The 27507-nt window shown below is 36.2% G+C and overlaps 1 protein-coding gene across 2 annotated transcripts in view; it reads left to right on the forward strand.

The window, feature by feature from the left end:
* The window catches only part of BTBD9 (BTB domain containing 9), a gene marked incomplete at both ends in the record, with an annotated part of 109791 nt that extends 83848 nt beyond the window's left edge, over positions 1-25943 (forward strand). For both annotated transcript variants that reach the window (XM_079550269.1, XM_079550270.1), the window contains 3 exons: positions 5781-5888; positions 21297-21375; positions 25749-25943. In XM_079550269.1, the coding sequence (XP_079406395.1) occupies positions 5781-5888; positions 21297-21375; positions 25749-25943 (382 nt within the window). The remainder of the gene's footprint in view (positions 1-5780; positions 5889-21296; positions 21376-25748) is intronic.
* Positions 25944-27507: the final 1564 nt, after the last annotated feature.

Consider the following 27507-nt stretch of genomic DNA (forward strand, 5'->3'; position numbering starts at 1 on the left):
TCAGTAGTGAAAAACATACTTCTGCTACTTCTTCTGTACCGTTGTCTTTCTGTAGAGAAAATAACCTCACTGTTTTTCCTCTCTGAAAAGGCACTTACCAATGACAGAAAAAAATATTAAATATAACTAGATGCAGAAAGGCAGCAATTGGCATGTTTAACATAATAGACATAATTCCCTTTTTTTTAACTTTTAAATGGCTAAAGCCTTAATACTGAAATGGCTGCCATATCACAATAGCTTTAACTCCCCCTACATTTATCTTGTACAGAAAACTAATGCTATTACACTGCAATTTTGGCTGATAGCTTTATATTTTTTCTATGAATTTCCAAAATAGAGTGAAGAGCAGGACTTGCTATAATAACATGTAGCAGAGGGAGGCAGAATTCTTCTGTACCATAGTGGCTTTCAGATTAAAGTAAATACAAATGTATTGCATCTCTGTGAAAGTAGATTAAACATTTATCCCCGTTTAATCTCCTTGAATACTTTATTATTAATATCCATACTTCATGGTTAACTCTTTTGTTTTTGGTATTCAGATTAATTCTTAAATTAATAAGTGGTACCAGGAAGCTTTAATGTGTTTTTTGTTTGCTTATATCATCATCCTGTACAGCTTTTACACTTTCTGATATTCAATACCACTTTCTCCTTACAAAGTTTTTTCTTTCTTTACTGCTCATTTTCTATTCTTGCCTGAACTGAGCGTGAGATCATGACTCAGAATAAACGATCGCATTAAGCACATGGAAAATATGCAGGAGTTTGACTCATTTGGAGTATCCTGGAAAAAAAAAAAAAAAAGATTAACTTTCTGCTGCAGAAAATATAAGGAGATTATAGGCAACCAGAGTAAAAAATGTGATTATAATTTTATAAAAAAAAATACTCATTCCATGAGCTTGCTTTTCTTTTTCCCCATTTTTGAACAAATGTCGTTACCTCATGTTTTGGTTTTCTATTGTCTTTGGAATTTCTGTAAGCATGCAAATTGTTTATGAGCATAATACTATGAAATATGTATGCTGTATTTGATAAATGCTGACTTAGAAAGTGAATGCCATCATGTAAGTTTCACCACTATTGTTTGGTATTCTGCTATCACCTTTTGTTTAAATAGTTATATAGCAGCCTGAACTAAACAGTGACAGTCTTTGGGGGGATTCTGCAGAGACAACACAGAATACTCACACAAGCACAGAACAATCAATCACAGGGGAACACATGACATTCAGGGAGGTACTGCTGAGAAAGTACGGCAGCCTCTTTTGATGTAGCAGACAATACAGTCAGTTTCCCATACATATAACATGAAATTTTATTTACATTTGAAAACTGGTTATTGTGTAAAATGAGGCGTCTTCAGCATGTGATGGAAAAAATAGTATCACATTAAATGATTACAGGCTTACACTTAAATGCCCAAGGAAGTGGCATATTAGCCATATGTTTAAACTCATGATCTTCCAGAGAATGATGTGGATAAAGCTTTGTACAGTTTTTCCTTCTTTATCTTGAGGGCACAGGTTAGCAACAAGAGCTAATCTAACTTTTTATTTTAATATAGAGAGTTCTAGGGTCACAGGGAATTTTACTTTAAAGAGATGCCTTTCCAGTGCAAATCCTGACATTTTCATTGAAGTGAATTAATATCCATCATAGCAAAACACAGTTTCTCTACAAAAGTTTATCCTGGTAACTTGCCTGGGATGTGTTTGAAAAATTATTGTACCTGGCATAAAAAGTGATCCTTGTGCCCAGTGCGCACTGGTGAATATTCGTTTTATCAAACTGCTTATCCAGAAAGGCATTTCATGCAGAATAAATTTGAACTAGACTCTATGGTAAAGTCTTCTTTCTGTCTCTTACAAAAGAAACTGCAGAGAGGTGAAGTAAGAATTTTTTTTTTTTCTTTCACAAGTCCCAAAGAAAGAAAAAGCTATATTAAGCATTCATGCTGAGTTATTTTGGGAAAGATTCTTCCCACTTTTCTTTCACTGTTTGTTTGTTTTGTAATAATCCCAAGTCATATGCTTTTTCAAGCTTTTTAACTTGGGCTAAGTTGTTTTGGGAGAGAGCAATTGCACACATTCTTAAAAGGAGTACATGTTATACATATTTCCAGTTAGCCTTTTATTCAGAAGCCAAGCCAGTTTTGATTACAGTATTGTTAATTGTAATTACATTCACTAGCATGCTTCTGATACTCAAACTCTTTGAAAACTTCGATCAAAGAAACAGGACTGAGCTTCTATGATGAAAAGGATCCTATTGAAAACTATAATTAGCTACATTTTAGCAACCATTTAAAAGAAAACAAATTTATGTATGTTTTTTTCTTTTCTGTCTTTCTAACATTTGGAAGATTCATCTAAACATAGATATTCAATCAATTCAACTACCATAATATTAGTAGTTAACAGATGAAAGATTTTAACTCATAAACTTTTTGTTTGTTTGTTTTTTAAAACAGAGAGTGTGCTTCATTCAGTCTCAGTATTTGAACACCTTCTAGCTGTAGAAAAGCAGAATGGGGAAGATCTGATGAGGCCTCAGGGGTTGGATTTTGTTTCTTTCTTTTGTTTTTTTTTTTAGTTAAGTCTTAAATGTTGCTGTGGGCAACTATTTTTATTTTTTTCTGCCAGCTCTGAATTTTTTTCATTTGCAGAGTATTCAAATGTACAAAAAGGCTTCTGTTAAGTGTTTTGTTTGAGCTTCTTAAAGCTACTTTTGATGGCTCATTATTTTTGATAATATTAATGAGCTGGGCTTAGCTGAGGGCATTGAGGGAGTTTGTTTAAAATCTGCCTGTCCTGTAGACCCAATTCCACTTTGAATGCTAGGATTCCAAAATGGAAAATAAAGAACTAACCAGATTGCTCTAAACAGAAGGAAATAGCACTGTTTTTAAAGCAACAATACAGTCACACGTCCTTAATAAGCCCTTTCTGAAGAGTCCAGCTACTTCTTTGGACAATATTTCTCTGTAAGAGAAAGGATTCTGTGTTCAGCAAATGGTGAGGTCATTTTTCCCCTCTAGCTGTCTTGTTTTTCAATGTTATAAGTGAGCAATAATGTTTGCAGTTAATGTTTCTTCCAGCAGAAGTAGCAGCTAAAAGCAAGAAAGATTTTCTCAACAAGAAGTGAATTCATAATATAAAACTTGAACACTCTTCTGAAATATGATTAAAGAGATGCAGCTTGAAACTTTGCCTGGGAAAATCTGCAGAGTGGCACAAGTTGCTTTTCTTTTCAAACGTCTCAGCTATTTTCATTACTGGATCCTTGTCTATTACACTTTGAAAAGTGTGGATCTGCAGTAGCTATTCCACTCAGCTAAAGAATGAACCCAGATTGGCTGTCTTACCTGGCTTTCACAGTTCTCTGTGCGTGGCTGTCGTTACTCTGATTTAAGTCATCAGTGCACTTGTAGCCATTCTGGATGGTTAGCTGCTCTTTGTTTACTTGTCTATAGCAGGTTCATTGACTAACTAGCAATTTCCGGGGTAAACAAAATCCAACAATTTGTTGCTCTAGGAATTGTCAGCTGGCACTGGAAACAGAACCTGAGGATCAAGAGATAGCAACAACTGGTAATTGCAGTATGTTGCAGTATGGTATATATTCTCCATATAAGTATTGTGTTAGGGTTCAGAGAACAAGGGTTTTAATAACAACAAAATCAGCAAAGCATGGTTTTACATAGCAGACATAATGTGGACTGTGCACTTCAGAACATTGCAATTTAAGAATTTTATGTAGTTTGAAGAGCATTATTATCATCATGCTGATTTTGCATCTAGTCATCTCTAACTGAAACAGAAAGAAGATACCAGTATTTACAGCCTGTCGATCTCAAGTCAATGTGTGGCAAAATTATGGAGAAGCTTATTCTGGAAGTTACTGAGAAACATATAAAAGATGATTCAGTCATTGGTCACAGACAGCGTGGGTTCATAAGGGGAAAGTCCTGTTCAATGAACTTAATTTCCTTTTATGACAGGGTTACCCAAATTTCACAGGGGAATAATTGATATAAGCTTTTTGGATTTCAGCAAAGCTTTCGATAACTGTTTCTTGTAGTATCCTTCTGAATAAAGTATCTAGTGTGTAGTTAAACAAATACATTACTTGATGGGTGAACAACTGGCTGACAGGTCCAGCTCAAAGGACAAAAGCAAATGGGGTTTCATCAGGATGTTGACCAGTCACTTGTGGGTTTCTGCAGGGCTCCATTTCAGGGACAGTTCTCTTTAATATTTTCATTGATGACTTGGATACAGGTCTTGAAGGTATGGTGTTGCCTTCCTCAAGTGTAGAGAGGCATTTGAGAGAGATGTTAATAAACTGGGGGGCTTGGCAATCACCAACAGCGTGAAGTTTAACTTCAGTCCAAGAAGTTCCAGATTCTGCACCTGGGACAGGGCAGTCTTGGATGTGCATATGAACTTGGGAATGAGGGGCTGAAAAGGATCTGGGGATTCTGTTGGTTGCAAGTTGAACATGAGTCCATAGTGTGCCCTGGCAGCCCCAATGGCCAGCCATACCCTGGGGTGCCCAGGCCCAGCACTGCCACCAGGCAAGGGGAGGGGTTGTCCCTCTCTGCTCTGTACTGTGTGGCCTCACCTCCAGCACTGGGTGCAGGTTTCTGTGCCATGATGTAAGGACATAAACCTGTTAGAGAGCATCCAAGGGAGGGCTATGAAGATGGTGAAAGTTCTGGGAGGGCAAGGAGTGTGAGGAGCGGCTGAGGTGCTTGGTTTGTTCAGACCAGAGCTGAGGAGAGGCCTGATGGCAGCTGTAGCTCTTCACAAGGGGGAGCAGAAGGGCAGTACTGAGTTCTGCTCTCTGGTGACAGTGACAGGACCCAAGGAAACAGCATGGAGCTGTGTCAGGGAGGGTCAGGTTGGGCATTAAGAAAAGGTTCTTCACCAGAGGGTGATTAGGCCCTTGAACAGGCTGCCCAGGTTAGTGGTTGTGGTCCCAAGCTTCTGGAGTTCAAGGAGTGTTTAGACAACACTTTCAGACATTGGGTTTGAATGTTGGGTGGTGCAGTGTGAAGCCAGGAGTTGGACTCTGTGATCTTTGTGAATCTTTTCCAACTTGGGATATTCTGCTGTAACATTTAGCCACTTCCTGAAGAGATGCACATTTGTGAGGATGCATATGGAATGGGTCCTTTGAGACCTCTTTCTTTTTTTTCTCCTTTTTCCTTAGCAATTTTCTCAAGAATTCCATGCTTCCTTCCTTATATATATTATGATAAATTAGAACTGAGACTTCCCATTTTTCTTACTTGCCTTTTAAAAAAAAACATTCTTATATATTTACAAAAAAAAAAAAAAAAGAAAAAAGAAAAATCTAGTTAAGAAGACAGTGTAATCCTCTTAGTCAGCAGTATCTTTTTATCTTTCCCATTTTAAATGACCTTTGAAAAAAGATCTTTGACTAAGGTTTAAAGGAGGCAATGCCACTTGCCAAATAGATTAGTTCATTTACTGACTTTCAAATAAACTAGAAGTAATTGGGTGAATGTCATAGAATAGTGTTAGTAAGATGGTTATTTTAAGTCAGTTACTGGCCTTAGGATAATAAGTATAGAGATAACATTGAGATGGCAATAACAGTAAAGACCTTCCTGAGCATTGGAGACATATTAATATAAAATTAATATAAAAAGGATTAAGAGGCAGAAGTACAGGACTAGGAAACATAAGTAAGCATCTTGGTTTGGCATTTGTTTTACTTATACTCAACTGCTTCTTCATACTTAGGTTACTGCTTTGGGACTGTGATGATCGAAGCTACAGCTACTACATAGAGGTTTCAACAAATCAGCAGCAATGGACCATGGTGGCTGATCGCACAAAGATTTCCTGCAAGTGAGTTTGATTTTTTCCCATGTATTTGCACAAAGCAGAACTGAGAAATGGTTTTCCTTTTTTCTTTTTTCTTTTTTTCTTTTTTCTTTTCTATCTTTACATAGATGACATCTCAACTATGAAAGGAATGATGGTTATATAGCCTGTGGATAACTAATTCCAGACTGTTCAAATACAACATCACAAAGTTGTAGCATCATATCTGGTTAAATATCTAGACTTTCAAACCAGAATCTGTGAAGAGACAGATGAGTACTATGCATTTTGCCCCTATCAGAGCACACAAATACCTTGTACAGAATTGAAAGGAGTGGAAGAAATGAGAGTAGGGCCCAAACCATAACAAGTCAACCACTGAACTCATTTATCTAAGCTTAACGTCTTCTCTGTGGTGATCATGAGGTCAATGCATATAAGACAGAACCTCTGCTTTTGAACAGGACCCTTCCATAGGAAAGAAAACCATGCTTCTTAAAAAGATAAAACCAAAGGAAGACTGACAACAAAACCCTTTCATTTTTGTTTGTATACTTCAACCAGAAGAATTCAAGTATGAATGCTCTCCAGATGTATACTCTCCATTGGCCTTTCTGTAATTATTGAGTCCATTGATAAAAATCTAATGTGGAAAAATTATTCAGTGTTGATAGCCACCCTAAACAATTTGATATTTCTAATTCCAGCTGGAATTAAAAGATATGCTGCAAAATTATCCATGCTACATATCCAGAAGTCAGGTGTGCTCAGCATTCAGTGAATGTTGGTAGTATACAATCTCCTGAATGATTCTTATGATGATCCTTAGGGACGTTCAGACTTTGAAAAAACTTATTTCCTTTCTTCTTTCCCCTCTTGTGTAGTTTTCCAGAAGACACGTTTTCTCTTTTTCGTGGGGCAAAACTGAAGTTATTAGCTAATATGGAGACAGATCTCACCCGTCCTGTGCTTGTGCCAAGTTGCAACACTGCTGATACACAATTGCTAAAATTTATGTTCCATGCAGTTACAATGTAGTTTTAGGGGTGTTGGTGAAGAAGAAATTGACAGGTGCTTTCACTGCCTGTAAAGGAGCCCTGGTAGTGGTGAGCAGAAATCCTGGCTGGAGACAGAATTGTAATCATGCTCAAAGACATCTCAATTTAATGGAAAAAACATCATCATCCTGTTTGCCCCAGCAGTGGTAGCGCTGGGAAGCTGAAACCAGAAAAAAGAGAGTCACAATGCCTTGTGCTGTTCTTTTACGTTTTGATACTAATAGTCTAGGACAATCAAAAGAAGCATTTGGGCAGTGTGGGTTAAATTGCTGGTTGACATCCTAGTTCAAGTATCTTTTCACTGTGTTCAAAACATGTTTTTGAAACCCTTAACCTTGGACAAAAATCAGTGCACTCCTGAACTAAAGGTGGCTGTTCTTCATGATATACTTCAAAGTACTGACTCAAAACATAACTGCTCTGGAAGTTCTCAAAGCTTCAGGAACTATTATCATGTGAATTAGAAAATTGCATTTTCACTAGCTTACTCCGACAGACATATATCCACCTTATGAAATGAGAGTCTTAAATTTAAAGTCTGCAGATTTATAGTGTTCAACACTGCCTCTAACTACTTGTTCTCAGTAAGTACAAGACCTGGTTCTAAAGAACAGAAGACTTATAAGTCAGTGACTCATGCACTGGATCAAGTCCCTCACTTGTTGGGCAAGGTTTCAGTACAGTGAGGGAAACATTTTAATGATAAGAGAAAATTGAACCAGTCTCTTATAGGAATATGTATGGATCTGTGTTTTTAATTTTGTTTCTGTAGTTGGGAGTTTAAAAATAAATCTTGCAGCAAGTTGAAAGTGAGAAAATTAAATAATGCTACAGTAAGGCAGAGATGGTGCAGTTTGTCTGGTTTACTATTATCAGGTAATGAAGAAGGTACTCCTGATGTATGAAAAATATTTTTTTTCTCTAGTGCAGAGTTTTAAATTTCTTATCTAAGCTACTTTATCTAATCTGTTCTAGGCTGAGATTTTGTATGAAATGTTCTATAGCCTGATGAGCAGAGTACAGGTATCTTACTTCATATGGGACTTTCAGATCCAGCATGCTGGTCTTTCTGTCTTTGTCCTTCCTTTACTATAGGTATATTATGCAAACAGCACAGCTCCAAAAGAGAGATTTTTTCTCAAAATGTCTTTTAAGGACTCAAGCAATTCAGGAATTTCTCAAGGATAGGTGAGAGCCAAACTTGTGTGCAGTGCCTGACTCAGCCTGGGGGTTAGGTAGCCAGTTAAAATTCCCACATTTAGCAATTTGCCTTAATTAGACTACGGCATAATAGGATGGAATTAACAGTACCCTCATCTCTTCAGCCTACATATATTTATGAATGCAGCATTTGTCTATCCTGCAAAAAACGAAGTCTGTTCAGGTTCTAACAGTGGTTTGTCTCAGCCAAATCCTACTTTTTTAATAAAAGCTGGAACATCCCAGCCCTTAAAAGTATAAAAATTGTGATTACTTAGGCTTATGCAACTTTGCTATTTAAAAAAAAAAAAAAAAAAAAAAAAAGACATCCAAGAGATAAGTCCTTGCCTGGGACTTAGACTGTCTGCTTGACTGCTTTGCAGAGCAACAAGCCAGCTGTTACAAAATAACGTTATATGTGTATTTTTTGTGAGACTGAAACGCAAACACCTTCCAAAAAGTGTACCTCAAATTATCTCTGTTTCTTTTATAGATTTTAGGTATGTGAGGGAATTCTAGGTAGGTGATGGTGCCCTGAAATCCTGCGCTTACTCTTCCTTGCATTACGTCTGTGTTAAATATCCTTCAGCAGGCTCTCAACAAATAACTTGCTACTGCTGCAGTAGCAAATGAAAGTGGAGAGAGTTAAAACTTCACAGGGGCCCACATTCAAAGAGATGGAATACATGCAATGAAAGAATTTACTTTTTATATTCTCCATTCGCTCTTTCTCTCTTCAAAGACACATGGATAAGAGCTGTTTGCTTTGCTCTTTGCTGCCTGGCTTTGTCTGCATAATCTTTCAGTGGAGTTAAAATCTTTTGTTGAAGTCATTCATTAGTGCGTAGCCTTGCAAGCGTTTTGTGAGATCGCCAAATCATTTTGCTGCATCTCTGGCACAAGGGTGACAGGTGACAGGACAAGAGGAAATGGCCTCAAGTTGCACCAGGGTAAGTTTAGGTTGGATATCAGGACAAACTTCTTTACAGAAAGGGTTGTTAGGCACTGGAATAGGCTCCCCAGGGAAGTGGTTGAGTCACCATCCCTGGTTGTGTTTAAAATCCGTTTGGATGTGGTGCTCAGGGACATGATTTAGCAGATGGTTGTTAGGGTACTATGGTTAGGTCGTGGTTGGACTTGATCTTTAAGGTCTTTTCCAACCTGAGTGATTCTAAGGGGTTGGATGACCCATAGAGGCTCAGATTTCAGTTGCACATCTTTGATGATCAGCACGTGGCAAACAAAACAATGAGAAAATTAAATTGAATTCAGCTTAAAAAGCATGTATTGATTTTGACAGTCTACTGAACTATGAAGTTTCCCTATAAACTCTCAGTATGCCGCTTTGCATTGTTTTAATAGTATTTTTAATGTAGTATTTTGTGTAAATTAATAGTTCAGTGCTCAAAGGTAGAATCTGCCAGAGTATTCCTAACCTTCTTATCTCTCACAGTTTTAAAAGGCTGAAGACAGAAGCTGTATGTTTGTTATCTTCACAGGGAAGCTTGCTTACCTCCCCTAAGTGAGTGCCAGTTAATGCATAGTGGCTGTGTAATTGTCAGTTTTAAAATTCTCAATGTAGATTTCCACAGTAAACTGCTTTTCTCAACCCAGTGTGACAGCAATAAAAAACAGTCATTGTCTCATTCTACTTTTTAAGACATGTATGATAAGCTGGCTTGAGTGTGTTAGTGTTGGACAGTAGAGGCGTGCACTTGTTAGAAAAATTTGCTAATAGAAATGCAGAAAGTCAAATGAAAAACAAGATCTAAAGGCCATTGGACGTCAGGCCTCAAAGCTAGTGATTCTTTTGATAAAAGCAGCCCTGTAAGGACAAATATGCAACAGGATGTCGTGAAGGTTATCAACTGAGTATCATTTTGAATGTTCTCATGAGTATTTTCTGTGAAATGGATCTGATCCATGGTAGCAGATGTGTTATGTTCAGTTGCCCAGTAGGAGAAAAAGAAATCTAATATCTAATATTGTCTATTTATGAGCAGTTCTATAGCAATTGATATTAACTGTCTATATGGTAGTTTAGAGACAGATTTATCATTTTCTTTGTGGAGGGTATGACTTTATTTTCAGAAGTTTTATAACATACTGCATTATGTCAGGTTTTTTTTCTGAACTCGTTTGCTATTTGATATGCAAAGTATACTGTTGTTATGATAGATGTTTAAAAGCTTCCAAACTTAATTTCATATTTCCATTGTTTATTATCTTATGCAATAAGTATTTCAATTTCTAAATTCTGAAATGAGTTCCCCTCAATTTTTTTTTTAATAGTTTCTATGTGGAATACTTCCATGTGATGCCCCTTTGAGGCACTGACACAAGATTCATTAACAGATTTATTTTTCTTTAACTATCCTCAGGGATTTTTTCAAGAATAATTTTCAACTTTGTCCAGTGTTTCAGATTTTTGTCAAACCAATGTCCCTTAAGCATCTCCAGTTTTCAGACACTGCTTATTTCCTTTGATAACAAATCACAGCTGGAGAACACACTGGAGAGATCTGAGGCTAAAAACACCTTTTGAATTTAACTGTTCTAAACAGCTTTTTGAATGCATAATAGAGTTTTCCGTGTTGTTTAAGAGCACAGACTAAGAAAATAGTTCTTGTTTGCCTAGTATTAGTGGCAAAATCAATTTTGCTCATTCTTTTTTTCCTGTGTGTACATCTGTGAAATCTTTGTAATATCTATCATGACGTAAACATTTCTTTTGCTGTAGAGGTAATATTTGAACAGTGTGAATACCCTCGTTCATAACTGCACGCAGTATGTGGTTACATACTCACAGCTCAATGATCCTTGAGGTTCCTTCCAGCCCAAGCCATTCTATGATTCTGTGTTATATGTAGTTCCTCATACGTGAGCACAAGCAGCAGTTTTTAACTCCTGTTCTCCTCCGATTCCTACAGTGCAGTCTATGATCCCCACTGCAGCATTTACTTGCATCCACTTCCAACCACTGTTTTCTCCTTAACCACTTTCATATGACTGTTTTGTCCCATAATAAAACCTCGTGAGCACTTCTCAGCTGTTTTGCCTTTCCAGCTCTCCATAAGCTAAGTTTTTTTTCTGTTGTTTCCTATTAGTCTGTCATGCATGTATTATCCTGTCATACCTAAACTGAGAAAAAAAAGTCTCAATTTTGTATAATCCTTTATTCTGCCTCACACCTGAGCTGCCAAGTAGCAGTGTGGAACGGGATGAAAAGAGATGTTCTTGTATCTGCTACGTTAACAGTGTATTTCAACCACAGCTCATCCTGCTTTACGTGGAGTTAATTTCATAGTGAAAATGTTCTTGTACCTCTTATGTCAAACAGAATATACTTCAACAACAGCTCATCAGTATTTTACGTGATGCTAATTTCATAGCAACTCTAGGTAATCGAAATGTTTTCTCCAGAGTTGCAGAACTTTGTGCAGACACATTCATATGATACAAAGATGAAATATAGTTAAGCAGGATGTCTAGGAAATTGCTACATTGTTAAGCTCAATTTCAAGTTGCACTTCGCAGAAATGAACTGAGGGTTCTCATTAATCTGTTCATTATGCTGCTAGTAATGCCTGCTGAAGCAAGTCAGACAGATATATAGGGTCATTTTGTGTAATTATTGAGCCAATCGAGGCATTAAGTACATATTTTACTTGGTGTTTATATGCTCGTATTTTTTGCTCATAAAGCAAAAGAAAAAATAAGACTTGCGTTATTAAGCATAAAAAATAAGATTTCACAGACAGAAACCAGAGCTGTATACAATTTCAGAACATCAGGAGGCACTCCGAGGTGTGTAAATACTGCTTCTAGCACTTAATTTGTTGGCCTTTGTTTTAGCTGAGTCTAGTCTGATTAAGAAAGGTCTAGTTTTTTTCAAGTTACGTTTCTTAACAGAGATCCAGGATCACAAGAAAGTTTTCAGGTCATTAAATAAGCCTTGAAAAGAGTAGCAAGGTGGTGCTAACTTCAGCATATGCCTCTTTTGAATGCTTTACCATGTGCTTCTTTTGCTGCAGCTCTGCATGCGCTCCATGCATTTAAGGTTGTATGGCTTTTTTTGCTTTGCTCTGCTATTCATGGGACTGCCATGTTCTCAGCACATTACTGTGAGGACAATGAAGAAAACATCACAGTATTACTGATGTCAGTTTGGATGTTAGCTCAGTTCTGCCTGAGGGAATACAACTGATACCCAATAACACCCATAGTATCAGCAGTGCCTGTTTTTTTTATCCTATAGGAGGATCCTTCCATATGCACTGTGGCAGTACATTGGATTGTACTCACTGAGGCAGAACATATTCTCTCTTTTGAAAATGTCTACGTTTGTATGCTTATAGCTGAATGCATGTACATGCACACTCTCAGCGCCTTTATGAATCAATATTACTACAAAAAGTCATGCAAGTAATAGATCTCCTGTGAAACTGGCCCATTTTTCTGCTTGAGATTGAAAAGGGATGCCTAATACTTAAATGTTGTTTTGCAGATGTGTTTGTTTACTTTGATATTGATTATTGCATAAGGTCATCTAACAACCCAATAAACAGAGATGCCCAAAAGTTCATGAACAAGATGCCGAATTACTATTCTGTCTGCAGTCTCCCTTTCTTGCAGGCAAAGTCATTAAATATAGCAAGTGCTGACATCTCCCTGTATAGTCAGGAGGCCAGACAGATGTCATTGCATCTTATGCTAAATATGACATTCTGCTTTTATTTCTAAGGATCTGCCCTAATTAGGTTGTTGATATTTGAGATCTAATTTCATTAATACTTGGAAAAGTCAACATTTTCTTATGGTGGACAAAACAAGTGTAGTCTTAAGCATTACAAGTATCCTGTGTAAAGATACATGCGGTTTTAAGCCATTGATTTATTCACAGTAGTATTTTTACCAGGGCAAATTATATCTTTATATAATCTTATTATATCTATATATATTTATATCTTTATATAATCACAAAATGAAAAAACTATTATATCTTTGGATTCATCCTTTGGGAATTTCTGTACTTTGTGGATGTGGTGTGGTTTTTAGGATAACACTCCATCTGTTTGATTCCCTTCTGCATTTTGCACTTTACACTGAGTTCTCAAGTGAGAATTTTCTTTTTGTCAATGCCACTACTGAACATTGTGTTACCTAATTTCATCTCATTATTTTGCTTGTATCTCTGTAAACTACTTTTTTTTTTCTTAATGAGTTTTAATACACCTCAGCTATATTTATGAAGTCATTCTGCCTGTTTCCTTTAACTTTATGTGTGTGCTGTTTCAACAATTTTGCCTGACTTTACTTCATGCTCTTTCATCATTTATTCTGTTTTTAAAATGATGTTTGTTAATTTTACCTAATTTATTCTACTCTGTATACTTCAGTATTAAGGTACTGAGTTGGGAACAACGTGCCTAAATTTGGTTTTGTCAGAACCAGAAATGAGCGCAGTTACATTGTCTCTGTTCAACACAATAACAGAAACAAAAGTTGCATTTGCTGTTTTTATGTAATTCACTTCAGTTTCATCGCTAAAATTATTGCAGTCGTGAATGTATTTACATTTTTTTTTTCTAGGCAGCCCACGCAAGTTTGAGTCTGAAGTCAGCAGGCTTTGTTTTCTGACCGTGAGGTTAATAGATAATTCAGTTTGGTAGGATAAAGGGCTATAGTTTTCCTGCCTTCCATTAGCAAACCTCTGTGTTTCTATTGCTGTTATGAGAAGGTGCTGATGCTGATTTACTTTTTTCACTGTTTCGTTCTTGTTAGAGGCTGTGGTTCAATTTACTGCGTTCCATGGAGGTTTGACATGTCAATTAGATGTTATCAACAATAACAGAAGGGCAGTTGCTGTAAATGTGAAGTTTTTATGAGTGGTGCATGAAGTGGTGCACAAGGGAATGCAAGAGAGAAGAGTGATAAATACAGTGTTACGTTATATGCTACAAAGGAACTGATTAATAGAGAGCGTGATTCTGTCTCCTATCCCTAAAAATATTTGTATATATTTGCTGTTAATCAACTATTCAAATTGTGTGATCAGTAGCTTACAAACTGTTCTAGGATTACAGGGTAAGAAGTCCTTCCAGTTAAAAGCAGCCCACTAGTTGTATTACTGGTTATGTTCATGTGTTGGCTGGCTGTTCATTATCTTTGCTATCTAAATGAACATCAGAAGCAATAAATACTGGTAATGAGTGAACACAATGAAAGCAGTTCAACCTCTAGGACTGTGCATGCTTGTCTTTTGCTTGTGCTGCGATACAGGAAAGTTTGTAAATAAAATGAACTTGTAGGTCAAGATGCTCAAGTCCACAGCCTCAGGATGTAGGCGTAGAAAACACATGGCTCGTTCATGACACAGCATAGAATTTTGGCTTGTGGCATTCTGTCAGACATTTGGCAGCAATTTGCTAATAATTTCATTTTTTTGTAAGATTTTAGAATATAAATTATGTTTCTAGAAATACAGAAAAAAATCTTATTAAAATGTCCAAAATGTCGAAGCAAGCTAAATCAGTAAGTAACTGCCTGTGCAATACAGAAGTGTAATTGGGTGCCTGTATTGGAATGTGGATATATTTGAAAAGTAGTACCTACTTTTAGCTTTACTGTTGCTTAATTTCACTGTTTTTTAATGTCATTTCATGTAATATTGTTTCTAAGATAGCAGGTTGTAAGCACTGAAGCTGCAAAAGCAGAGCTATAAAGCAGTCTTGTACTAGGAGTTTGTTAAATAATTCAGAAGTATAGACTTCATTAAATATATTTTACATCAGAATTTTTAATCTGCTTTATCAAGCTTGAATTTTCTACAATAAATCATATACAATAAAAGGTTTTTAGTACTTCAGTAAACTGTTATTAGAGGTATAAGATCTACAACTATGTACAGGTATTTTGTCAGAATTTGTCATTGCAGTGGGAAGGACCAATCATAACTACAGAAATATTCACACATTTTCTTCAGATTATTTCCAGATTATGTCTCCTCCTTATAGGAATTATGTTTAGAATAAAAACTTCTGAGGGAATTTTTACCAAGGGAGGTGGCATTATATATATTATATATATAAAAGCGATCATGTAACGATCACTGTGACAGATATTTAATTTCTAATATTCTTACATTTATTCTGGGTTCATTATATTTCCCTTAGCCATTTTCATTACTTCTGCGATTAGTACTGCTAGTCCTTGGTGTTTTATATTTTTTCCTCAGTAGACTGAATAAGATATATTTGCTATCCCTTCAGTGGACTATAACATATGTAGAAGTAGTGCATTATTATTTGGTAAGTTTTGGCCCTAAGAGAGCTGCAGAAGGCAAGCTGTTACTTCAAGCTTCTACCTTGCATCCCTCGTTTGTGAGTGTGCTGTCATGATGGAATACATGGAAACCCAGTTTTAGGGCTCAGGTTTGAGTCGACAGAGATAACAGGTAGAACTGCACTTAATTTGTGTGTAAGTTAAAAACTAAAATGCAGAGGACCTTTCAGTCTTCACAGTGCATTTCTTCTACTTTCTCTCTCCCCGTTAGTGACCTGGAAAACAGAATGAAAAGGAAGTGGCTGAGCACCAAGTGTGACTGACTTCTGTGATTTATGGCTTTGGCACTCTGAATTAATATGCTGTTTAATGACAGCTTTAGCAGGAATAGTTTTATTTTGCTTTATTGTTTAGTACTGTTATAATGGAAAACATGTTTTTTTTATTGGCAATTTATGAGGTAGCTGTAGATCTTATTTTATAAAGATAAGTTGCAATAATGTTATAGCATTTTTAAAGCATTTATCTGTACTGTTAGATGCTCTACAACAGAGGCAAATATATTATTTGTTAATAGAGCAGGAAATGTAATACTTACCATGCAGTATGTACTACAGTGCTTTTCCTGTCTCTGTTGGTTGCTTACTCGTGTACACAGCTTTTTATTTGGCAGCTTCGTGTGGTAGTTACTTGCTTGCTGTCTTGTTTTCAGTGCAGTCATCAGACTGATCTATGGAAAGTCAACACAACTACTCTTTCCTTTTCCTTTCATCTCCTTTTACAAATGTCTCCGCATTCATCACAATGAATACTGGATTTCAGCTAAAAGTTGTAGTCATCACTGAAGTATTCCACATCCAAATAACCTGAGGTGTGTTTTGTCACTGACAGAATAAGACGCATGCAGGCAAGCATTAGAAAGCAAAGTGGAGGTTACTTATTGAAAGTTGAAATTCTTCAACTGTTGTTCATTTCTGCTTGTTCTTTCAACTCTTTTGCTTATTTTTGGAGGGAGGAACAAAAAATGGAGGTTGTACGACACTTTGGAAAAGGAAGAGCTTCAGCATGCACTCTCAAAACTCACATAGTTAACCCAAGGCAAGCCAGGAAATGCATATGATATGGTTATTACATCTTGATGAATTTTGGTTACAAGTAATATCTATCTCTTTGCTCTTATGCCTTTAGCCTGAACTTGGTTTCAGCTATAATCAGTGCTGCTCTGGTGATCCCACAGTACGGCAGTATTTTTGTAATGCCAGTGGATCATTAGAAAATCTCAATAAAAGATAAGCTTCCACTTCTTTCTTAATTTGTTCCTTCTGGAAGAGGAGAAAATAAATGGGATGAGTCACTATTTATATCCCATTCTATATAATAAATCTCTAGAAAGCTATCAGTTTCTCATGGAGATAACCAGGCAAGAATTTTAAATGCTGAGAAAAGCCATTAAATTCTTGAAGAGGTGAATTGCAATTTTAAAGCTATAGATAGCTTAAGCAATGGCAAGCTATTATTATAATTTACATGGACATCAGTTTTTCTTGCATTCTTCTTGCAATAGGCTAATAAAGAGAAAGGAAAAAAAAACATGAAAGTAGAGGGGTTTCTAATGATTTTCTTTTTGCTGAGAATAGAATATAGTGAATAGGTTGTGGGATGCACAGAACCATCGTGTTTTCAGTGACAGCTGTTGGAGAGATGAAAGCATTTTGCCCAAGAGTCTGTTTATATCTTTGAGCAGAGAAAGTGATTTTCATTGCAAGGAGTTCTAAGTAAGATGGGCAGAGTCAGAGAATAAGAGAGCAAAAGATAATTATCTAAATTATGTTCAGTCTATTATAGAAGACGAATATAGTTAAAATGTAATTAAATATGACAGGCTCACAGGATGCAAGCATGGCTTAGGAATGCTAATCATCAATTACTGCATCTCCTTAGGGGAGTCAGACAGAACAAGAGAATTAGAAGCTGGGTGGCAGAGGTGAGATGTAGAGTGTTAAATAAAACACCATGGAGCTGTAGCAAGGCTAATTTCTTTTGGAAAATTGAGCTACTTTATCAGGAGACCTTTGCTGGCCAAACCAAAGTGATGCATTTCATCTTGAGGACCCTGGTACGAGTCTGAGTACTCTGATAGTACCTAGTGTTATCTTAGAGGTGATGACCAAGACTGCTGTAGATTGAAGTGCAAATCCCAGAAGAATCAGCCACCAAGGTGGGTATGAAAGCAGAAAAAAAGAAACCATCTACACTCCCTGAATATTTAAAAAAGCTAAACACTGAAAAATCAGTAATCACTAATAAAGAATACACAAATACAGGAAGTCCAAAGGTGGCAATGTCACTTAATGGGAAAGCACTGTCATTAGCTTGAAAGGTTTGTTTTCTTGGCATAGGGGAGCCAAGGTGAAGAAATGGCTCTTATTTTACAGAAGTATTTAATCCCAGACCAAAAATAGAGATGCTTTAGATAAGGTTTAATGCTGCTGTTCCTTGAATATAGTGACATATGAATGCATCAACACCAGAGATATTCATTGAATTCGCTGGAAATTTTTGTAAAAGGAATTATGAGAATAAATCTATTATTTCTCATGAGGAAAGGAAATAAATATTCATGGCTTGACTAAACATTTACAAAATAAAAATTCTGTGGAGAAATTCTTATGTTAAAAGTGTAACTTGCAGTAAAATAAGAAAATTAAAAAGAAACTGAAGATTTGCCAAGGATGTCTTTTGTTTAATTGAGAAATGCCACTGAAGATGGTTGTTATGGCTTCATACATACATAGAAGTCCGACTGAATTTATTTTATTAGTAGAAAGTATAAAAAGAGAGCACACATAAGTCATGATATTTTTTTCAGTTATCTGTCTTCCCATACGGGTATAGATAGTTACACTGCATAAATTATCTTTCTACTGCATAATTATACTTGTATTGGAGAGATATTCCCTTGTATATATCAATGTTACCTGAGGAAATGGCCATAAGTTGTATCAGAGGAGGTTTAGGTTGGACATAAGGAAGAACTTTTTCTCTCAGAGGGTGGTCAGGCACTGGAATGGCTGCCCAGGGAGGTGGTGGAGTCGCCGTCCCTGGCAGTGTTCAAGAGGCGCCTGGATGAGGAGCTGCGTGATATGGTTTAGTGCTAGTGGTAGCAAGGGTAATGAGAAGACAGTTGGACTAGATGATCTTGTAGGTCCTTTCCAACCTTGTGATTCTGTGATTCTATGTGGTTCTTCTATGATGTTCTCAAGTGCTCTGTTATAGTCAAAGTTGTTGCAGCATTTTAGTGATGAAGGTTGATCTTCCTTATTTCCAAAGTTACTTTTTTCAAATCAGTTTTTCTTGTTTTCTACTATGCTTTTTTCTTTTTGCTAAGGGAATAAATTAAAAGACCTGATGTTCTCATTATCTCATCAAGTGCTAATTCTCTGGTGGCAGTATTCTTGAATCTTAATAACTCTTCTGCAAGCAGTGTATAATTTTAACATTTCAGGCTTTTTTTCCCCCAGTGGGAAGGGAACATAATGGGCATAATAAAATAGTAAATATTCTTAGGACCAAATTTACTGAAAACCCTAGCTCCATTCAAATCTCACATTCTTTTTCAAAAATTCTTCAGTTTTTTTATATTTTATAACATGTTTTGGAATTATTGAAAGGGTAATTATAATCCAATCCAAATAACAGCAGTACAGGAGAAAGGAAGGGAAGTGGAAGAACTTAAGAGGTTCCTGGAGTTGCTGATCTAGATGAGCGTTCTAAAAGAATCTACTATGGCCTTTCTCTCAATCCTTCTTGCTATCATCTGGCAGTCTTTTTTAACCAGTCCTCAGAAGTTCTACAAAAAAATACATTCTATCTTAAAGGCTAGGAAAGCATAAGCTGTTCTCAAGAACTTTCCTGTGGTTCAGAACCCTTTTTGTATAGAACAGTTACTAATATTTTACAGATCACTGGATGGAGAGATCTGATTTTTAACATCATCAATTTTCTCATTAAAGTTCACATCAATAAATGTAAAAGCGTATGCATTGTGCTAACTGTGGGAATACTTTGTTAAGAGAAATAATGTTGCGATTGTCTAATTGTCACATCTACACTTGGCAGTGAAGGTTAGCTGATTGGCTGTAGTAGACTAAAATGAGAAGAAAACTCAAGTAAAATCTTCTCCTGTTAAGGGGAAAAAAAAAATTCTTAGATCATGGCAACTTTTCAGATCTTGGGGCAGTCAACAGAACTGGGGAGGTTTACATTAGAACAAGGGAGGAAGTTTTTCCACACAGAGGGTGGTGAAGCACTGGAACAAGTTGCTCAAGGAAGATGTGGATGCCCCATCCCTGGCGGCATTCAAGGCCAGGATGGATGTGGCTATGGGCAGCCTGGTCTAGTGGTTGGTGACCCTGCACATAGCAGGGGGTTTGAAACTAGATGATCATTGTGGTCATTTTCAATCCAGGCCATCCTGTCATTCTATGTTAACCCTCTATTTGCATTTTCTATTTCATTTAGGGCTTGAAGAAACAGCTTGAAGGAGAACATAGCCAATTAAGGGTTGTAAATAAATTGTGAAATGCAGATAGGTAATAGCTCTACCTCCAAGGACTGATTCAGACCTCATGTTTCTATTACGATGAGCAGCTCTAATCACATCCATTACTTCATGCAGTAATACTAGTAAACTACATGAAATTAGGTCTTAATCAGGCTCACAGTCTTCTTTAAGCAAATATAACCTGACAGGAGTTGTAAACCTAGTAGTAGACTAAATCAGACTCAGAAATGCCATGTTTGTGTCAATGAGATGATAGCTTTCTGCCAGGGTAAGTTTCCAGCACAACACATACTGAGCAACAGAGCTGTTAATGCTGCATGGCTTTGTGCACTCTACTTACTGATGGTGAGAAGTGTTTTGTTCCAGTTCTGTTGAGTCCTTTATTTCTTCTGTGAACATTTCTAAAGGTATTTTGGACACTTTCAGTATAATTTCATCCAATGCTTATCCTGTTTGGTGAGTTAATCTGGTTATTCTTAATGACATTTTATCTCTAAAGCCTTCTATGGTAGAGTCTAAAAGTTGTATTCTGTACCTACCTTTCATGTTTTATGAGTAAAAAGGTAATATAAATTCTATTGTGTTAAAACACTTATCGGCCACAATGGAAAACTGGCATAGGAGCCTCTAACTCCTGTGACCTTTTTAATTTTTCTGTTTTACTGTCAGTGTGTTCTGTGAGCACAAAGGTGTGATTGGCAGTGATGTCCTTTGCCAGCCATTCATGAAGCTCCTTGTAACGTGTTGTACCTCACCCAAATCAGAAGAGTACAAATGAAGCAGGAAGGGTATAGTGTTCCCAATCAAGCTTTTAGAGACAAAGCTACACTCTGGCTCTGGGAGGGTGAGATGGAGAAATCCTCACAGTCTGAGCTGAGAAGAATGCATTAGGTCACTTGGAAGACTGGGCCCCCCACTCTGCTCCATTACAGAATGAGTTGGGGTGGTGGTTTGTTTTTCCTACAGCTGTAATTTTCTTTAACTGAGCTTTCACGATTGAAATTTTTCATGAGTAGTTAAAGGGGCATCTACTTTTGTCTTCTCTCTTGTTTGTAGTACTATGAATATTATTCCTGCATGGAGGTTATAGTAATATAAACTGCGTATGAATACACAGAAGCAGAGACAAGGCACTTAAGAATGAACAAATTGCGTTGGAAATTCAGGTGCTACAGAGTGTTTCTCTGTTTGCCCCTTTAAGTGATCATGTACTGTCATTTGGATGAACTCCCTCTGTACTTCACTGCAAGTTGTGGTGACCATATGTAATATTGTCTTTCTGAATTATTGTCTTTCTGAATTATTATTATCTTTTTTTTTTTGTAGATCCTGGCAAACAATCACTTTTGATAAACAGCCTGCATCTTTTATCAGAATAGTTGGAACTCAGAACACAGCTAATGAGGTAAGGATTTGTTAATACAACTTATATTCTTGAATATTTAATTATACGATTTTTGGTATCTTGCAATGAAATTAATAATACCCTCTAAAGAGAACTTTTTTTCTTCCTTCTTTTTGCTCCAGAAATCTAGCAGAATGAAAACGAGTGCTTTCTGTATTTAAATATTAGTGAATGGTGTTATAATATTTCTGCACTCTACAGACTCGTAAGGTTGTTGCTAGAGTTGAAGATAATTTTGGTTTGATGTGTTTCACAGACAAAGTACCATCAGTGTGTTTCAGGTTTTGACCTGAAACATTGTGCAAACAAGCATTTCTGTCAGGTTTGGTTAATATTTAAACAATTCCTTATTTTGATGACTGATAAAAACAGCATTGTAGTGAACTAGAGAAAGGTGTATAGTTTCTGATTACTTGGTTTTATTGCTTTTGTATTATCTTCTTAATGAATCAAAAGCAAGAAAAATGTCATTCTTCATAAGAAAATCTTATTTGTAAAAGTTTCTCTTATAACTACTTTCATATTTGGTAAATCAGTTAGCCAACAATGGCTGGAGGGATGTCTTCTATTCATCTTACACAGAAAAAATGTCTTGTGACAACCAAGTGCAATATCATTCTCTTGATTTCAGTGGAACAATTTACTGTCTGTGTATTTAAGAACATGTATATGTCTTTGCAACATCAGGACCTTATGTAACAAAACACTAGAGGCACTACAGCTCCTTCTATGTCCTTCTACGTACTACACCCACAGAACATTGTACTTTCACCCTTTACAGTGAACCATAGGTAGTGGTGTTAGAGTTTGTCATTTCTACCCTTATTAGTGATTTGTGATTATTAGTGATTACTAATTAGGATTGGATCGGATGACCTCCAGGGATCCCTTCCACCTTCAATCATTCTGATATTTAGTGTAAGAGGGTCTAGTTCTTAGCATCGAATGAGTTGTCAGATAGCATTGTTTGTACAATGAGATGTCAACATTAGCTTTCAGTAGACAATTGGAAAGAAGCTGACCATTAAATCGAACCAAAAATATCAATTATATTTTAATTTTCATAAGGACTCCCTCTTACGGAGGACAGTTCAGTCTTCATCAGTGAGTACTCAGAAATACAGAATCAGAAACTGCCTCTGGGTTTGTAATATGTGCATGAAAAAGGCCTTTTCCATTACTGATCAGTATAGGCAGTCCTATTTGCTCTCATGCCAATCCCTGTGATTTCTTAATCTTCATTAAAAGAGAATATGAGACATGTTGACTAAACTTAGGAAATCAGCCTACAAGAAACACTACTTCCAGCTTTTAATTCTTAAAGATAGCCCTGAAAAGTAATGGGCATATGGACTTCTAAACATAATTCTAATTACGTCTGTTTACATTTACAAGGCATTTAATATTTTGTTTAATTACTGATAGATGGAACTGTATAACTACACTGAAGATCAGCATGTGGAAGTTGAGGTTATGCCTATTCATGCAAAGGTTTGGTGAAACTATAAATGCATTGCCATTCTAAGTCCTTTTGTCTTTAAGAACAGTGCCCCATGCTAATTTATTTTAATTCTTAGACAGTTTATTGCTCCTAGAGCTTCTAAAAAGAACATTCTTAGCTTTCACAGACTACCATATTATACTCCTTTGATATATATATATATTAAGCAAATAATGTATAATATTTTGTCATTAAGTCCCAAGTATGTAGCAAGATATTTTCCATAAATCTAGTTCGAATAACAGCATTGTAACAAAAGTTTCAGTTTGTTCTGGAGTGGATAGTCTTGCTAGTCACTTCCGTAAGACTGTAAGCATTTCCAGAATTATTTGCCCACAGCAAGTGGTATGTTGTGGCAAACCATTTTCATTTTAAACAAAAGATGTTAATGGCAGCATGTTCTCATCACAAGTTTAACTGTAACAAGCAGGAAAGTATTACCTACTTGTGGTGTCAGTACACTGCCACAGCATACCTCTTAACTTTGAGGCACAATCTGATTTTTGAAGCTACAAAAAAAGCAAGCACAAAAAACCACAAAATTTCTCAGTTTTGTAAATGTTTTCATCTTTTAAACTCATCTTTCATTCACCATATTTTCTGTGTGTTGAAAGATAGGATGCTCATAGATTTACTTGACCTAGTAAATTTCTTTTGTATTTTACAACATGATAAAAATGTAACTATTTTTCTTGAGCTTACAGATATACCGCCTTCATAAATAAAATAATTTTTTCTTGGCCTTTTTTACCATTTGTCAGGCAGGTCATCTGATGCTTCTAACTGACTATGTACGCTTTCTCTTGTTATTCCTTCCAAGTAGTACTGACCTGGAAAAAGTATCTAATTGCTAATGGGAAAGCCTTGTCTAACAAATTACTGCACCAGCTTATATGTACTTGCTTTGTATGTCAAACCTTCCTTCAAATCTCCAGGTGAACTTAACATGCTACTAATTAGAGAATGATACTGAAGTGTGATCTCAGCTTTTATAGAGAAAATCATACCAGATTTTTTGTTTCAACAGTACTGGGCTTAAATACATAATTCCAAAACTGAAGTACATGAGGTCTATCTGATTCTTTCACAAGCTGTATTCTGCATATGTTAAAGTGACAGAGTAACTGAAAATGATGTTGTGAATTCTCAGAGTTAGTAACATTTGCCAGATGCTGAGAATTTAGTGTGAAAGAGTGGTAACAAGAAAAGTTGTAATTTAAGAATTAGTTACTTCAGATGTTATAGACTAGTATCAGGTAAATTTCAGTGCTAACTGTACTATGTTTTAACATACTATAGGAAGTGAAACTTCAGGTGAGAAACCTTGTTGGTTTAAGATACAGTAGAAATAAGGAATTTCTAACTCATAGGTACCCATTCCTTTCTTTAGAGTGTACTGCCTTTCAAGGAAAGCTATGTATTAAAGAGATACAACGATGAGATATATTGTTCTCTTCTAAAAATACTGATACTGATAAGTATGGCTGGAAAAATGTCAATGGCTGTTACTTTAAAAAGCAAAGGAGAGCAATGAATGTAAAAGTGGCTTCTCAAGAAATGGAACTGAACACAAAAATTGGCTTCTTAAGAGCAGAAGCAGATGGAGGGAACTCACGCCACTGTAGACATTAGTTGGACTTTAGAAAAAAATCACCAGAAGAAATGCAGAGAAAAAGCCGTTTTTCCATTCCTTGCACATGTGGCAATGGTGCAGATAGAGAGGTGGCAGTGCATCTTTATGTGAACATAGGTACATATGTATGGAAATATGAACATACATCACAGTGTATCTACATAAAATCTGAAGGAATTTCTACATTGAAAGGAACCAGAAAATATAACGGAGATTAAAAAAAAAGAGCCAGTGACTGTGAATGTTTTTTTGGTTTTTGTTTTTTTTTGTTCATTTCATTCATGCTGTTAGAATTTGAATTAGCTAGCTACCTTCTCAGAAAAGACCCAGGGGCTATTGCAGACATGTCATTGCAGATGTCTGCTCAATATGCACTTGTGCAAGGATGGACAAAAAGAGTAATAGGATTTTCAGTTGTATTAAAGAAAGGATAAAAAAATATAATACTGTGTATTCCTCTATGAATATGTAGTATACCTATGTTTTGTTTATGGTATTTGATTTTGTCCATTTTAACTTGACAAGGCCTGGGAAAGAGCAGTTAGGATTAAAAGCAATTGCATTTCTTTGTGAGAAGAACTTTAAAGACATCAGCTACGTATAAGATCAATGATAGTGGTCCAGGTATTGTTTGAAGCCTCCAAAACTGATCACTGTAATAAAGGACACATTCCATCTGCTTCAGTAACAGTTTCCTTGAGCAGTCTTGAATACATTTCTACATAACTACATAAAACATCTGTAGAGCTACCGTTGTTGTTACAGAAGTGGGCAATCCTGAAATAGGATCATATTGCTAACGATTTAAATTCCATTTCTGGTGTGTGTGAATAGCAGTCTTTTGGAGATGCACTTAAATCATATTAGATGTATAAAACAATTAATGTAATTGTTGTTGTTTTCCAATAGCATGTATTAAATATTTATGTTGTTTGGCAAAGGAAAAATCACAACTATCTCTTTCTGCCTTAGAACCATCTTTCTGATTTTCAGTGTCATATGTAACAGTTTGTATAATTTGTAGGCCTTCTCTTGCTCCACTCTTATAACTTGTATCACCTTGTAACATTGCTGTCACATGGAATAATGGTTGTGAGCTCATGTTGAGGCATTCTTATTTTATTCTTATCAGTGCTTTTGCACTGATCTGGCCTGCATACTTGCATACAGATTTCATCTTACTTTGATCATGCTTTTGCCAGCATTTAATTGTTTATCTTCCTTTTTTGTTCTCTCCAGGTGTTTCACTGTGTGCATTTTGAGTGCCCTGCACAAAGTGGTACCCACAAGGATGAGGGTTGTAAGGAAGTGGCAACGACAGAGGTGGGGACTGGTGAACAGCAGCTTGTTTCTCGTCCTGTTCGAGCTGCAAGCACTAGTTCTTTGCATTCCCCTCCTGGATCCACCTTGCGTTCGCATGCTCACCAACCATAAAGGAGATTGAAAGGGAGCTTTTGCTGCCCCACTGACATTATATAAAATTATTCAGAACCTTCTTGTGCTGGCACCTTTTCTTTCTTCTTCACTGTGAAGAAAGGGGACCATGTCTTGTAATGCTGAAATGGCAAAGGCTTTTCCCAAGGACATGAAGAGACTGCTTCACTCTTCTCAATTTGTTCAAATCAGGCTGGTCTCCAAAGGGGGAGAAAATAGGCCTTCAATCTTCATCAAGTACCCCATTAACACCCTACCTCTCTAATCTAACCAAGGCAAGGAGAACAGAAGAAAATAAAAGGCAGAGCTACAATGAAAATCTAACATGACTTGAGCAGAATGGAAGGCATATGAAATAACTATTTGTTCCTTGAAGGCTTCCATTAGCAAAGAAAATGTTTATGGAACACATCAGTACAGAATATGTGTTATTTTTGAAAGTTATCCTTCATTCATATTCCTTTGTAACTAGTAATCTCTTTCAAAAATTGTTTTAACTCTGCATCCTGCTTTCTCTCTTATTTTTGGCTGCAGCAAATGCTGTGCAGTAGATTAAGGAAATATCAAACATGTTTACCTGCTGAGATGCAAATTCCTTCATTCATCAGTGGGATGTCAAGAAAAGCCTTTATGATATCAACAAACTAATTAATGGATGCTGTATTAATCTTGACCCTAGTCGGCTTTTCAAAGCACAAAATTGTCATTTCTTATAGTCAAAAGGAAAATTTTGAAATCAAACTTCTATCTTGAGAAAAGCTTATTTTTCACTCATGAAGGTGATTACTTAAATTTCACTCATATTTCTAAGACAACTTGCAAGAGATCATCAAAAAATTTTGGTCTAGAAAGTGAAAATTCATCTGGTCACTGACAAGCAATTTTTCAGAATACAAAAGAAAGAAGTTGCAGAAAGCTATTTTAATCCAAGAAATTATGCTTTACGGATATGCTCAGCCTGGATCTGAATTTAAGGGCCACATAAACTTTCTCATAGTCTTCATAGAGTGTTATGCTTTTTACACTGAATTGTAAGGGATCTGGCTCTCATTTTACATCACAGAATTAATTATCCATCCACGTCTGGATTAAATTGCTTACTACTTCACTTATTCGATGTGTTTACACATTAATGAGAATGCAACCTCTCGCTTTCCAGATCCAGGTGACTTAGGAAAAGCTCCTTGTTGGTCTTTCAGCATGTGAAGAAGTGTTTTGGTATTATGACAAACACTGATGTAATTGGCAAAATTGATTAGGAGGATTGTTATTCCTCTCAAAGCATATGCTGGAAATGTCAGCCATCCAGTTTTATGAACATGGAATTTCCTGTGGTGACAAATAGCCTTGTCAGAAGAAAGCAAAGCTAGTATAGGATAAATATGGTTTTCCTTTGCATTACCATAGTGATAAAATGAGCTACATATCAATATAGCAAATAGTATGCTAATTTATCACAATATGTAATTTGAAAGAATTTCCCTGCTGTGTGCTGGTTGTGCTTAAAACTGGAAGAAATACAACAAATGGCAGCAATGAATCAGTAGAAACAACATAGGAGAAA

This window comes from Tetrao urogallus (assembly GCF_951394365.1).
Source record: "Tetrao urogallus genome assembly, chromosome: 2".
Lineage (NCBI taxonomy): Eukaryota > Metazoa > Chordata > Aves > Galliformes > Phasianidae > Tetrao > Tetrao urogallus.